The following is a 16342-nucleotide window of genomic DNA, read 5'->3' as shown; positions in this document are numbered from 1 at the left end:
AACAGGAAGCAGGGAAAGATAAAGCTTTTCCACCTTTTCTTTAACTTCTTGGTGTAGCGTCATTTTTTTTTCTTAGTGGTGGTGCGCTGAAGTGTGAGATGAGTGCGAGTATAGGCCTTGCCACTCGAGCCAAGCTACCCCCGGATGTTAGGTCCAACAGTGTCTCTCTGTGACGTCGACAGACTTCCTCTGGAAGTCCCACCTTTGGTAGCTATCTTCGGATTCTTTTTTCTGTGTTTTGTTTTCATTTGTCCTCTTTATGGTTCTCTTCCTTGGCAGAGGAGGGTGGGTTCGCTAGTGAATCCAGAAAAGTTCTTCAAGCTGCAAAACTACACTGACAGGTAAGAAACTATTCGTTTTGCAGCGTGAATCTTTTCTGGATTCACTATGCTGTGCATAGACTTTGTAGCGGTTTGCTAGTCTTGTGGTAGCTGGGCGGAAGATGGACCTTGGTTCGTAAATAGATGCTATAAGACTTTTTGTCCTACTTGTGCTTTCTTATTCATTTGAATGTCCACACAGTAATGTTTTGTGAAAGTATGTACTGAAGACCATGTTGCAGCCATGCAAATGACTTGAATTGGAGTGTTAGCCAGAAAAGCAATTGTTGCTCCTTTCATTCTTGTTGAATGCGCCCGAGGCACTTCTTGTAACACTTGTCCTGCATGCTTGTGGCATAGTTGTATGGGTTGTGCTATGCATCTTGCAATTGCTTTTTGGTTACTGGTCTTCCCAGAAAACTGTTTGCGAAGGATACAAATAACTGCTATGTTCTCCTGTTTTCTCTAGTTCTTTCCACATAATACATGACTGCTCTTCTTGCGTCAAGTGTGTGTAAAGCCCTTTCGGCTTTGTCCTTTGGCTTTTGAAAGAAACTTGGTATCTGTATACTTTGATTTATGTGGAATTTTCATACCACCTTTGGCATAAATTGTAGATCTGTTCTCATGACAATCCTGTTACTATGTATTTGAAAATATGGCTCTTGCAGAGTTAGTGCCTGCAGTTCGCTAACTCTACGTAGTGATGTTATTGCCAGTAGAAATGCTGTTTTTATTGTAAGCGTTTGCAGCGTTACTTTGTGCAGTGGTTCGAAAGGTGCCTTCATTAATTGTGGTAGAACAAGGTTTAGATTCCATATTGTTGGTGGTACCCTTTTTGGTGGTGCAATTCTCTTTGCCCCTTCCAGGAAGCGTCTGACCACATGTGAGGTGAAGAAACTCCTTCCAGTTTCCCCCATCATGTGTACGCAACAATTGCTGCTAAGTGATGTAAAGCATAAATTACTTTGTTGTAAATGAGTGATATATTTGAGCACTGTTTTTTCTCTTGTGATCTTTTTTTTGACAGTCCTTCGGTAAGACACCATTGTGTGTGTCTATTTTGCTGTATAACATTTTCTTGTTGTTGATTTTCTTGCTTCTCTTAGAACAGCCATTGTGCTTTCTGGTAGTCTTAGGTGTGCGAATTCTAAGTCATCAGGAGCCATGCTGCTAGTCCTAAGCTCTCTGGCTGAAGGAGTCTTAAGTTTGGCATTGTTAGCAAATCTTTTCTTTTTGGAATGTTGTGCATTGTCCCTTGTGAAATTTCCATTAGTTCCAAGAACCATGTCTGCCTGGCCCATTGTGGTGCTATGAGAATCATTGTCATCTTGCTGATTCTGCACTTGCTGATCACCTTGTTGAGCAGTGGTATTGGGGTAACGTGTATGCAAATGTCCCTGACCAGTCTATCCATAGCGCATTCCCTAGGGACCGGCTGTAGGGTCGCCTGGATGCGAAGTTTGGCATTTTGCTTTGTGGGATGTTGCAAATAGGTGGGGTCCCCCACTTGTTGAAAATTTTCTGGACTTCTGTTTGGTTCACTTCCCACTCGTGGGATGCTGCTGTTTGTCTGCTCAGTCTGTCCGCTTCCAAATTGTCCTTTCCTGGTAGGTGTATTGCTAACAGATCTATCTTGTTTGGGATCGCCCCTCTCCACATCTGTTATGCTAGATTTGAGAGTGCGACAGAGTGTGTCCCTCCTTGTTTGTTTATGTAGAACATAGTCGTGGTGTTGTCCGTTTGTATCAACACCTTTTCCCCGTATAGCTACTTCTGAAAGGCTTTTAAGGCTAAGAGCACTGTTTTTAGTTTCAAGATGTTGATGTGTTTCACTGCATCCTGTGGTGTCTACAATCATGTCATCTCCTGATGAACTTTGTGACAACCACTAGATCCTCCCAACCCCCTGTTGCTTGTGACCTTTGTGTTTGGAGCCATTCTTGAAATGGTCTCATGTGTAGCCGGATGTTGGGAACTAAGTGAATGCATGAGTCCATATATTCCTAGTAGTCTCCCCACTGTCCTCACTGTCAGACGATGCCCCTTCTGGTATAGATGAGTCTCCTTTATCAGAGCGGTTATCCTCTTGTCATTGGGGAATGCTTTCCCTAACACAGTATCTCTGCGCCAAAGAACAACTTCTTTTGTCTTGGCTCTATTGATGATTTTTCCTTGTGTACGGAGAACCAGAGTTGGACTAGCGTCTCCATCACTTATAGTATATGTTGTTTGCATAGGCTGTATGAGTTCGCTCTTACCAGCCAGTCGTCTAAGTGAGGGTAAACATGAATTCCTTTTCTTCTCAGATGTGCTGCGACTGCTGCTAGGCACTTTGTGAACACCCTTGGTGCTGATTTCAGACCGAAAGCTAGCACCTTGAATTGGGAGTGTTGCTTGTTTACGACAAATCTTAGGGAACGTTTGGGTTTTCTGTTTATTGGGATGTTTAAGTAAGCATCTTGTAAGTCTATTGTTGCCCGGTAATCTCCCCTTTGCAATTGCGCTAACACTTCTTGTATTGTAGTCATTTTGCATCTTTGCATTTTGACAAATTTGTTTAGAAACCTTAGGACTAATATTGGACGTAATGATCCGTCCACTTTTTGAACTAGGAAATATGTTGAGTACACTCCGCTGTTCCTTTCTTTGTGTGGTACGCGCTCTGAAGCTCTTTCACCTCTTTGACTAGGTGAGATAGTTCTTATTTTGAATGTGTCCTTTGCCTTGGTCGTTTGTGCAGAGGTTGTTTTGTTAGCTCTATACAGTACCCATACTGTATTAAGTTTAGAAACCACTTGTCTGTGGTTATTTCTTTCCATTTTTGTTGAAAAAATGTTAGTCTGCCTCCTACTGGAGTGGTATGTTGGAGGAACTGTAAGTTTGTCTTTTTGTTTGTTTGTACTGTCACTGCTGGTCTTTGTGAGTGAGAGTACCTGTTTGTGGGTGCAGTCACTTGTTAGATGTTTGCTGTCCACCCATCTGTGGCTGACCTCTGCCACGGGGATGCCCTCGAAAGGATCCTCTCCCTTGAAATTGCCAGCCTTGTTGCTGTCCCTGTTGTGTGCCCTGGCTCCCTGCCTGGTATGTTTGCTGGTAACCTTGGTGTGAGGTAGTAGGTTGTTGTGTACCTCTCCCCGCTGGCCTTCACAATGGTGTGCCTCTGCGCATGCCTCTGAACTGCAGGACTCCCACGGACCTTGCTGTTTCGTTGTCCTTTTTTAGTTGATTTAGTTTGTCATCAACCACCGTACCAAACAATTGTTCGCCATTGAATGAAGAATTTATTATGTTGCTCTGTACTTCTGGCTTGAAGCCTGATATTCTGAGCCATGCGTTTCGTCTCTCTGTAATGCCAATACCACTTGTCTGCTAGATGTTTCGGCCGCATCAAGGATCCACCAGGTGGCTTGCCCTTTTCTGGAATTGTTCCGGTAGGTTTTGTAACAGTTCCCCTACCTCCTTCCAGTGTTGGTACATGGGTCTGTTGAGCAAGGCATTTGAGTTTGCAGTGCGCCACTGATTTCCCGCAGCTCTCTCCATTTTTCTTCCTACGAGGTCCATCTTCTTACTTTCTATGTCGGGGGTGGCCCCACCGTGGTGGGTAGATTTGGCTCTTTTTCTTGCTGTTGAGGCAATGATAAAGTCCGCTGGTACTGATCCCCTGATGTATAAAGGGTCCTTTGAGGAATGTTTATATTTTTTCTCAGCTCTTGGTGTTATATCCTTACAAACAGCAGGCTCCTTGAATGTCTCTTTTCCCTGGTCTAAGACACTAGGCAGCATTGATAGGAACTAGATTGTGTAGGCATTAATGTTTCCAATAAAAAACAGGATTGAGGTTTTTCTTCCTCTAGCTGGACCCCATAAGTCTCCGCAGCCTTTTTTATTACCTGATTATACATGCCAATATCATCAGGGGGTGATGTTCTAGAAGGATACAACTCTAAAGACTCTTCGGGAGACTCTGCGTTGGTTTCTTGCCATTGGAGTTCTTGAGACTCCGAGTTCAACGATTCTGCGTATGCCTGTTCGTCTTGATTGGCGTCTTCCCCGAAGAAGCAGGAACTTTCCTCTTCGTCGTCGATTATTTTGGGTGTTCTTGGTGGTATAGGATCTTCGGCAACCCTTTGGGTTTCGGGTTCTGTTGATTTCAGCAGTATCTTGTATTGTTTCAAGCTTTCGTCAAAGTCTCTTTTTTGTTGGAGAATATGCGCCATTTTGGTTTCGAGCCTTCTCCTTTTCTTTTCAATCTGGGCCTCGTGTGTTTCGGCGCCGAGATAGTATGCTTTTTGACTGACGACCCCAAAGAGGTTGTCGAGGTTTGTTTCGGCCTCTCCTTCTTAGACGCCGAGGCTTCCTTTTCCAGACTGTCTTTCAACGTCTTGGATTTCTCGAGGACCTTTGCCGCTCCAGAGTCCTTATCGAAGGATCCTCCGGTCTGCTTTAGCCTGGATGCAACTCCGGTCGCCAAATGCTTCGGCGCTGAGGATCCCTTTTGTGGTCTAGAGTCTGATTTTCGATACTCCTCTGGTTTTTTCGGGGTCGACAACTCTCTTCTCTATTTCGAAGTCTTCTTCTCGACTTCTACGACCAAAGCTTTGGTGTCACAGTCGCCTTCTTGTCCTTCGGCGACATTGTCTTCTTCCTCGCTGGAGAGGTCCAGGTCTCGCAATGATGGTGGTGGTCCTTGCATACTGTAGTTAGCGCGTCGCTGTCTTTCCCTTACCCTCAACGTCTTCGGGGTGAAGACTAAGCAGGCGTTACAGTCGTCGCTTTGATGATCCAGCGGCAGGCACAGGTTACAGAGTGGGTGCTAATCCTTCTGTGCGTATTTGTGGTAGCAGTTTTTGCAGAACTTGAATGGCGTCTTGTCCATTACCGTGCCCAGGGAGCCTCCTGCATGCGCATTCTCAGGTCGACGAAGTTGTAGATTTTTCGGTCTTCGTCGAACTGTGGTCGCTGTCGAGTTACCGGTGATGATGTAAGGCCCCGGTGTTCAGTTTCCTGATGATTTTAATTCGTTTTTACACGATTCTGGTCTCCAACTCAGGAGCTTTTCTGTATCGATCCAGACCCAAAGGCTGAAAAAAGAATCTGAAGATGGCTACCAAAGGTGGGACTTCCAGAGGAAGTCAGTCGACGTCACAGAGAGACACCAAATGGTACGTCGTCGACGCCCACCAACAGCAAAAAAAAAAACTACAAAAAAAAACAAAACAGAGAGAAAATACTACAATTCCGGACCCAACCACTAGATGGCGGAATAATTCACAGCATAGTGAATCCATAAAAGATTCACGCTGCGAAACTTTTTATTAGCTAATTCCCTCAAATTCCATGTCCCCAGTACCTCAGAGTGTACTTGATAAGTGCGATTCATTAAACCACAACATGCCCCTTCAAACAATATTTGCAGCAAAAGGCTATCCCACAAAAGAGCAAACACTATCCTATAACGTTATTTAGTTTTTATTATCAAAAAATATTTATTTTCCTCATTAAATTAATATTTATATTTTTATCAAAAAAATCATTACAATTAAACTCTTCATCCAAATGGGAAGAGTCTCAGACATCGACGAAGCAGTACATTTAATCAAGGTACATAAGTCAACAATTCAGACATACACATCCGAAAAGATAAGTGACACATAGAAAAAGCAAAAGACAATTATCATAAAAACCACACATAACAATAATATACATCAAAGACAAAATACAAAACACAATTGCGCCGACGCGCGTTTCGGAATCCCATGTACCATTCTTCTTCAGGGCGCTGATGGTGTATTCAAGAGGCAAAAATCCAAACCTAACTAATACATTAAATTAATCTGACCGATAATTATTTTCAAAAAGATTTCTTGAAGCTTCGTCAATACCATTTGTTATGCCACAGTTAATTAAAAGTAGGATGCTATCCAACATAGGGTTTGCATCAGTCGCTCGAACTTTCTTCCTAAAATTCAGTATAAATACGGATCTTTATCAATAAATTGATGTTAAATCTATAGAATCCCAGGAAATAAATCACCAGAGATTGAAGATATCCAGATGCTCGAATGATAAACAGACAAGAACTAATTCAGGTAATATCCGCATATATCCATATAGGGAAATCTCATAAAGTTAGAATAGTATCCTTTAAGTAGAAAATTCCGTTTTTATAGGAGGTTAGTATTCATTAGCTTGAATCATACTCCACTTAGTCCGTACCTTTCTAAGGCATATAATCCCAAGGTTACTTTCACAATAGTTCCTATAGCCCAAGTCGATAAAATTTGGTCCGGGGAAGAGTTCCCTCACGAGTTACCAATCCGCCAAATCTCTTCAGAGCGTGAAGTCTCCGAGGTAGTACTTGATAAGTGCGCACAGTGTCTGCTTCTCACAGTCAGGTTCTGAGCCATACTACCTTTGAAGCACAGAATTATTGAAGGGTGTGCAGCAATCACTGATAAAAGATCCATATTTCTGTTAAATTTAAGCCTTTGCTCTGTGAGCCTCGCAATTAAGTTAAAAACATTTCAACACTGATGTTCTTTGTATGTCTTCTGTGAAGCGTTATTGAGCAAAAATATTGGATTTCTGCACATTCTGGAGTGACCCTTATCTATAATCAATCTAACTACAGAAAAGAGAGAGGGAGCTCTGTAGCCTGACATCACGGGGAGGTCTGCGCCTGAACACTCCAATGGTGAGCTCCCACAGACATTAAATTCTGATTTAAAAAGTGGTATTCTCATCCCCAGATGCCAAAAGTGCACAGCACGAGACCTAAAACAGCACATGCTACAAACACACAGATCACTTGCGGATCAAGGTCCACTTGCAGGTGTCAGGGATCTAGGATATGATATTCTGGTGCGTAATACCCTATTTCTTCATAACAATTCTTGCAAACCTGGTAAATTTACCTTTCTATTACATACTGGCACATCCAGCGAGGATCATTTTTGAGGAGAAGTGTAATCCTCTGATAGCACCTCTAGCTTCTGTCTGAGCTCCGACCTTGTAGTGGATCGCTGGAAACTTCTTTTCCTGGTTGTCTTTGTCTTTCTGCTAATACCATTTTCTATTTTTGGCATGTGCGTGTCCATTCTCTTCTATCTCACTTTTATTTATTTCCTTTGATATTTCCTTTCTCTTTCCCAGTTTTTTGTTTTTTGTTTTTTGTTTCTACCTTTCCGTCATTGGAGAGCTGTTGAGGCTTTATTAAACAATGCAACAGGTGATAGTTTTGATATTAATGTGAAAGCTCTCATCAAAGGCATCCGTCAGCATTTCCAACTCTTGATTGCAAAAGACCCTCTGGCAATGAGGCTTTAAATGTCTGATGGGACAGCCTCCTACTTTAGAAAAGAGGAAGGCAGGCCTGAATGTAGACAAGAGGGGACGCATCAATCTTGCAAACCCTTCTAGCACTATTGTCAGGATCTGGAGGTTTGAGGGTGATCTTATGTGGTTGAGGGAAACCTTTTCTTATGGAGAGAACACTTTTGGATCAAGTACACGGCTTGGAGTCCGACTCCATACCTTTTGGAGCCCTACCCTACTTCTAAATCATCTAGATTGTCTATGCAATGTCTATTTGAAAACTCAATTAACCTATGGTGCAGTCATGGTTCTTGCTCTCCCTTTTTCAAGTGGAGAAAGCTTGCTGCTGTCACAGACCTCAAAGTACTGAGCTGGGTACATGTACTGTTTTTCCCCCCAGTGGGGAGTGGAAAAAAACACACAGATGGACACAATCTAGCAAAGAACATAATGCTAAATAGCAATGTGGGCAGACATAATGACAAAGCTGAAAAAGAAGTTCGAAAAAAACCAAATACTACCAGATGTGTAAAATAGACCTGAGCCAGGGTTGAGAAAATTCAGTGTACGACAGCCAATTCTGAGATCTCATCTTACTCTGTTAAAAACTCTGCAAAAATCGGTTGGGCAGAAGCATAGTATGAGAATGAAAAGAGTATGGATGAAGGAGGTGTATTCACAGGTTTCAAAAGGGCTAAGAGGACATTCGTGTCAATCAATGGAAAGTACAGAATAGATGTCTTACTTGTCTGTCACAGGAGAGGCAACATCTCGATCATACAACCTGGCCTGCCAAGGAAAGAGAACAATACCCCTGTACCCGAAGACACTGTGAAGAAATAACTGCAAAAACAGAGGAAGACGAAAAAAAGAACAATTTGTAGGCAGTTGTGCAAGGAACGAACAATATATATATATTCACAGGCTTTACCTCCAAAAGGTACTACATTCCTTCTCCTGATATGAAAGTAGCTACACAAAATAATATATGTAGGTACAAAAGACAATTCTAGAAAAAGGAATATTTACTAAGCAATTAAAGACAGAACACAAATTGCCACAAAACCAGACAGCTGCATTATCCAGATTTTATGGTGTTTCATTTATAACCAAAAATAACACTGTGTTTGCACCAGCAGCGTGACTCATGACCGCTGTTTCTTTCCTTTCATGCCTTAGGGAAGCAGAGCATCAAGAAGCTCTTATGGGTCTAGATATGCAGACCAATAGTATTCTAGCAATCTCTTTGATGCACAGTAAAAATCCATTCCTTCTCTACTGGCAAGATAACCAAACTTACCTGCCCAGTGTCATATTTTCCTTGTAGTTTTGGCACTTCGAATACTCCCACCGTCTCAAGCACTTTGCCTTCTGGTCTGTTTCTAAATAGGAAGGGAAAAAAAGTAAGGTTGAACTTTGGCAGCACAGTTTTATTTTATTTGAAGTGTGTCCAGTAAAGACATTAGTAAAAAGTTTTCAGAAGCCTCATCCCATTCCGGAACTGCGCAAGAGGGCGTGCACTCTAATGTAGAAGGGTCTATTTAGGAGGACTTATGCCTCATTCACATGCAGTTTCCCTGGTTCTCTGTAGTTCAGCTGGAAATAGACTAACATACAATAGCTTCATCAGTCAAATTAGCACGAGTATTGGCGGGGCATACATTATTGACGCATAAATGTTCCTGTTTAGTAACGAAACACATAAAGGGACCCAGGCACTTATGATGGTAAACCGCACTGTAAAGGATTTCAGGCTCCAAAGCACCAAATATACAACTTTAATAAGTTACAAATGCACACCATTATTACATCTAAGAGCCCATATAACCAGAATCCTCTTTATTTTTTTGGTTCACTGCAGATACTTCAGATTTAATTCAGCTTCCGGTGTCCAAAGCACATCTCCCGCATATTTTTGACCTGGGCAATGTTATGAAATTCCCGTTATAGACAGATTCTAGAGCACTGAAAGATGTTATAACAAAAACATGCAAACAATACAGCCTTTCTACATGTGGCCGTGGCCCTGATCTATTGGTCTTGCAGACCAATTAGGTGCCCCATATGGTGCTTTTGCATAGTTGTTCATAGAGATCTCAGGCCCAGTGTCATCTAAAGGATTTTTGTGGCACTGGGCAAGATACATTTTGGGATCCATTTTCAGAACATCTTTGAATTGAATAACACATTTTCTGCTATTTGAACTCCACGATACCAACAACATTGACTTATTCTTATACTTTCATAAATTGGGTCATATAAAAGCAGCTGAAATGTGTCTTGCCCAGGGTCCGAAAAATCCTTAGAATAACACGGTGTAGAGAGAAAAAGAATGTAAGATGTAGATGTGTTCAGAGAGGGGGACAGTGGTTGAGATAAAGAGAGACATGCAATAGAAAACCACTTTCCCAGGGGCCTGTTGGAAGGTGGGGGCCCTAGGCCATTGCCTTTTTGGCCATGACAAACAGGGGTGTCGAATTTAATAAAATATCTACTGGTTCATGAGACAGGTTGCTTCATAAATCTACTAATCCTGTAACAAAATCCACTTGTCCCTTTGGTGCCATGTAGTGCAGCGACACATTACGGCAGCAATCTTATTAGAGAAGAGCTCTGATAATAGCCTCTCTGATTATGCCAGAGTTCATACCATAGTAGAGTTTGAATCATAGCAATTCTCTTATTTTGCCACCTTTACGCAGATCTACATACTAGGGCTGAAGGTAGCGGGAAGCGATAGTTCCCCCACAGTTGGAATGTCCTTTTGAGTCTATGGAAACCTACTAACTTGCATGCTTTATGGGTTTTCATCAGCTTGTCTCAAAAATGTTCCCTTATAGAGATACATTGGAAACTTACTCGTACGTGGGCAGATGAGAACGTTCTTCAGGGGTTGGGGAAAAAAGTGGTTGGTGGAAATGTGAACTTGTTACCGCTCAACAGATTTTCACATGAGTAAATTTACACATGCATATTTTGCTCATCCTATAATGCAGGTCACAAATATTTTCTCGGAGTACTATTTCCAGACCAACTTCTGTAAATTCTTGTGAATTCATGAAAGCCGTAAATGTGCACTAATGCAAGGGCACAGAGTATGGGTGTACTTTTGTGACTTTAGGAATTGGGCCCCTATTTGGGTCTGGCATTAACCAAGACCTTTTGTTTTTATTAAACTTCTATGTATCTCTTTCAGAAGGTGCATATCTGCGCGCAACATAGTTTTGTTCAGTGCCAGGAACTATTGAGGCAATGTGTGCTTTTTGAGACCAAATATATTTTTGCTTTTGCCATTTTTTGTTATAATGGTGAGGGCCCAGCAGCTCCCACAGCAATAAAGTTTTACAAAAACCATGTCAAAACAACACAGAAATTGACAAAACCAAAAAGCTGACCAGCAATGGCATACCCATTGGTTTTGCCAGTAATTGTTTATTTTCATGTTTCCTATACTTTTGTTGAAACTGGTTAACCTGATTTTCCAGTATGAATATTTTTGGGAAATACTAGCATGCATCAACACATTTTACTAAATGATGCTTCAAAGAAAAGGTACCCAAAATTTCACAGTAGTTTACCAAAACGATTTTTTATCAGTTGCATTTTTTTTCATGAACAATTTATTTGAAAGCAACGAATCATCAATTTTGCATTCAAGCTTATGCATACATTGCATCTAATCAGAGAGCATTATAGAAGCATTATACATAGTCTCATATTGTTAAACTTTGCAAATGTGTGTACACATTTTTATACTGGAACCACTGTTAGCAGAGCAATCTCAATTTGCATTTCCTTAGAGCCCTCACCCTAATAATAAAGGATTTGTAATAAAGAACCATAAATACAACTTCGAACAGCATTAACATATGATAAGAAAGACAATGGTTCTGTCGGATATAACCAAACAATCACTTTGCTTACAGTAATTAATGAAAGAAGATTTTTTGAGAATGATTACATTCAAAGGACCACATAGAGCAAACAACAAAAATATGGCATAAATCACAAAGACCTCCGATTGGCAGGGTGGTAAAATGTTCTTTTATATATAAATTGCTTCATTTATATAAACACCCATAACAGTCTTCTTGCAAATTATGGCTGCCAAAGTTATAAACATTGAGGTGAATAAGTGACAAAGTGATCAAAGTGACAGAATTGATGTGCAATATATACAAAGTGAATACAAAAGTTTCTATGTACAAGATAAAAGTCGGCCAGTATTTGAAAGAGTACAATGACGCCGTTTCCCGGGGATTTCTGATTCTATGGGAAAGCGAGTCTTGGACTGGTCCTAGGTACTGTCGACGTTTCGACCCTTTATGTGAGATCTTGTATCGTCACCTGGGTCTTCATCAGGACTTAAATATTATCGGAGGCAACCTATAAAAGCAAGTAAAGCACGTGTCACCAACTATTTGTACAAAAGTCACACGTATATGGTCCCGAATAGGCCAACAGAGGCCATGACTCACCTAGCCAAAAGGTCTAGGATGACCCAATATTCAAGTTTTGTAGATCCGATGTATTCATCCAACGGAGTATCTAAAAATTAATTAAAAATGACGGTCAATGGATGGGATCATCAACCCATCACCATTAATTGAAGAGCTCATCACCCAAAAGTGGGATGTGAAATGACAGCGTGGACTCATTAAGTCTCAGCGTAATAATTAGATCCAAAAGGATTCTAACAGTAAAACTGGTCAGGCAATGGGACAGAAATGACCATGAAGCTTATCGATGCAGGCCATTCTAGATATAACGATGTGGCGGTGAGATTGACAGCTTGTTAGGAATCTGCTAGCTCTCAAAACCCAATCATTAATCTTTCCGATTACACACTATCTAACGAGGAAAGGTTGGTCCTGGAAAAAGGGCTAACATTCGTACCAACATCTGTCCCTGATTCCTTCAATGTTAAGGTTGAACTACAACGGTTTTTCAGAAAAATACGTTTGAAATACTATTTTAGCAAAAACGTGTATGCCATGTGCGTATATGATGAGTGAGAAAATACTCGCATACGAGAGAATTGTCCTTGAAGAAATTATGGATCTGATGGAAAAGAGGGAATACTTAAAATATAACATCAGTAAGCAGGAAAGATTGGCATTATCTACATTGGGAAACAATGATGCCATCGTGATCAAGGCCGCCGACAAGGGTGGTGCGGTGGTGCTGCAAAACACACAAGATTACATAGCTGAAATAGAGCTTCAATTGGCAGCTCGAGATAGCTACTGCCCTTTACCAAAAGATCCCACGTCGGATGTTAAAACATTGATCGAGGACATAACCATGGATGGAGTGGAAAAAGGTTTTTTAAGCCAACCAGAATGTGACTTCTTAAATAAGAAAGAAGCTAGGATTCCAACTATTTATACCCTCCCAAAAATACATAAGCGCCTAGACAAACCGCCAGGGAGACCCATTGTCTCTGGATGCGAATCGGTTCTGGAACCTCTCAATCAGTTCATAGATCACTTCCTCCAACCTTTGATACCAGAGACCAAATCTTATGTGCGGGATACAATGCACATTATTCAGCTATTGGAGGGGCAACCATTCGACATACAAACCCAACTATTGGTTACATTGGATGTATCCTCGCTCTATACCTCCATTCCACAGGTGAAGGCCCTGGATGTCATTAGAGCTACCCTCGATAAGAGGCCAAGACCACATTGGATACCAACTGACTTCTTGATAGGCCTTCTAGAAATTGCAATGAAACACAATTACTTTGTATTCATGAAGCAGTTCTATTATCAATGTAAAGGCGTCGCGATGGGCGCTACTTATGCGCCAAGCCTGGCGAATATCTTTATGGATTCATATGAGGAGGAACATCTCTACAGCCTTTCAAATCCATTCATCAATCAGATTACGGCCTGGAAACGGTACATTGATGACGTCATGATGATCTGGACGGGTACTGTTGAGGAACTTGAACAATTCTACAACTGGTTGAACACGAGATCAATTGATATCCAATTTACCAAGGCACAGAGAAACAAATCCATCGATTTTCTTGATCTCACATTTGAAGCAGATGATGGACGGCTACTTTGCAATTTATATTGCAAACCTACGGAAAGGAATACACTCCTTAAATACGATTCTCATCATCCACGCAGCCTTAGGGATAATCTTCCGTACGGCCAATACCTGAGACTAAGAAGAAATTGTACACGACGAACCGATTTCTTTAAAGAAACTGACATCCTTACCACTCGCCTTAAGGAAAGGGGTTATCCCATTGGCTTATTGAAACGGGCACGGAAACGCGCCTGGTATTGCCCGAGGGACCAACTACTGCAAGTAAAGGAGGGAACAACTAAAAATGAGAGTATTGTATGTGTTACCACATTCAATAGTAAAAGTAATGCCATGAAGAAAATCATGAAAAAATATTGGAACCTGGTTTTGAGTGAGCTTCCTACCACTAGGGAACCCCTATTTGCCTTCAAACGAGGGAGAAATGTGAAAGACAATGTCGTCAAGGCATATCTTGAACCACCCAAAACCCCCGGACTCAGAGATTACCTGGGTTTGCCTCCCCTCTTGGGCCATTTTAAGTGTGGCCAATGTAAAGCTTGTTCTTTGACATTGGAAGGTCCCTCATTCACATATCACAACAGAACCTACAAATCATACGGTTTTACAAATTGTAACAGTTGTAACGTAATCTACGCAATAATTTGTCCTTGTGGTCTTTTGTATGTGGGCCAAACCACACAAAAGGTAAAAGTGAGGGTGCTCCAACATATGAGCCGCATCAGATGTAAAACGCAAGGGGCCCCCATGGTCGATCATTATCTCACACATAACCACCTGCCTGAGGATATCAAATGGTGTGTGCTGGAAAAGGTCACTCTGGCTCCAAGATGTGGTTCAATCACACTCAATCTAAAAAGAAAGGAATGTAGATGGATATATTCCCTTGACACAGTACAACAAGGTTTGAATGAGTTTGAGGAAACCTCTAGACAGATGGGTCAACTGTAATCAAAGGTTGTAACGGCTCTCTTTTTTCACGCCCTATCAAAAAAGAAAAGAACGCAGATAGATACAATCCTCTGACACAGTATAACAGTTTGGATTTGTTTAGAGAAAATCCTTAGATATATGGTTCAACTGGAACCGTGGGCTATAACGGTTCCTTCTTCCCTCTAACTACTCCAAAGGTTTTTGGGCATTGAACTCTCGTTCCCTTAAAGCAGGCTATGTGGTGCAATCGAGTGTTAGCCTAATTCAGTTCAAATCCACGTTCTTATATGTCATGTTGTTTAAACTTAATTGAAAGGCTCATTTTCCATGTGTCATGTTGATTTTTTACATCTTATCCATAAGTTACCACTTGTTACCATTTTGATTTATTCAGGTTCCAAACTCATGTTGCCATTCTGTTCATAGCTTTTCTATTGCTTAAATTGCTGTACACAATGTGTGATTTCTATTTGCTCCCTGTAAAACAATTCACCATGTCTTTTGCAACATGTTTGCACATCCACATGATCCTGCTGGGATGTGATATTATCTCTTGATAAATTGTTGTGTCCTTTCAGGTTTGATATAACTTAAGGATTGGGTTTGATATCGATATGTACTGCTCTTCAAACATTGCATTTCATGTAACCCATTGTTTTAATGTTCTAATTTTATTTGCAAAGAAAAGAATTGTGTACTATGTTCAGTAGGTCTCACGGAGAATGCAACACATTTTTACACATGACCATTTATGTTTGGCTTATTTTTGGCACGTTTTACAATGTGACATCATTTTGGTTCGTGTCCATATTTAATTGGATAAGAAACGGGATGCACCAATGACACGCGGGAACTTATTTAGGAATTGTTTTTCCTCTCTGACGGCCTTGATTTTATCGCTGCATGTTAACAGCCAATAAACATACTTGACGTCAGAAAAGAGCCACTGCTTTCCATTGGCGGGCTCGCTCGAATTGCCAGAACGCTTCTCTAGTTGCTAAGCAACCGCGCAGGCGTGTCTATATGTCCTACGTCACAACAGGGAGGGACTGGGTTGTCACTATATATCCCGGCTGATCTGCCTCTCGCTGGTTTCCAATAGCAACGAAAGGTGGACTGAGACGCGGGAACTAGCACCGCTCTGGAGACAGAAGTCTGTTACTCTCCTCCCAAGTAAGTCCTTCCATTAGCGCGACGGAATAATTTTCCTTTTCGCTCTTGCCCTGTGGCGGTTTTAACTAAGCTTGCCCGTGTGGCTTCCCTTGCAGACGCAGTCAGAGTCTTCCTACTGCCCTTGCTCCCAACCGAATCACCGGTTTACGTACCGTCAAACATTTCAGCTCATAATTGAATTCTCAGGTGAGCATACCGTCCTTCCTTTATGCCATTAGAATATCTAAGCCTGTCACGAGTAGAGCTTGCAAACGAGTGTTTTGTGCCATCGTTTTTTCGGACGAATTTCACGGTGGGTCCCTGGGTGTAATTGATTCCTAACAAGCTGTCAATCTCACCGCCACATCGTTATATCTAGAATGGCCTGCATCGATAAGCTTCATGGTCATTTGTGTCCCATTGCCTGACCAGTTTTACTGTTAGAATCCTTTTGGATCTAATTATTACGCTGAGACTTAATGAGTCCACGCTGTCATTTCACATCCCACTTTTGGGTGATGAGCTCTTCAATTAATGGTGATGGGTTGATGATCCCA

At 41.5% G+C, this 16342-nt stretch overlaps 1 protein-coding gene across 5 annotated transcripts in view; it reads right to left on the bottom strand.

The window, feature by feature from the left end:
• POLDIP2 (DNA polymerase delta interacting protein 2) overlaps window positions 1-16342 on the bottom strand; it is a 260669-nt gene that overhangs the window by 207023 nt on the left and 37304 nt on the right. For all 5 annotated transcript variants that reach the window (XM_085649090.1, XM_085649089.1, XM_085649088.1 and 2 more), the window contains 2 exons: window positions 8938-9019; window positions 8383-8480 (listed from right to left, as the gene is read on the bottom strand). In XM_085649090.1, the coding sequence (XP_085505216.1) occupies window positions 8383-8480; window positions 8938-9019 (180 nt within the window). The remainder of the gene's footprint in view (window positions 1-8382; window positions 8481-8937; window positions 9020-16342) is intronic.

This window comes from Triturus cristatus, chromosome 3_2 (assembly GCF_964204655.1).
Source record: "Triturus cristatus chromosome 3_2, aTriCri1.1, whole genome shotgun sequence".
Classification (NCBI taxonomy): domain Eukaryota; kingdom Metazoa; phylum Chordata; class Amphibia; order Caudata; family Salamandridae; genus Triturus; species Triturus cristatus.
The sequence above is the reverse complement of the archived record's forward strand: the minus strand, read 5'-3'. Positions and strand labels throughout refer to the sequence as shown.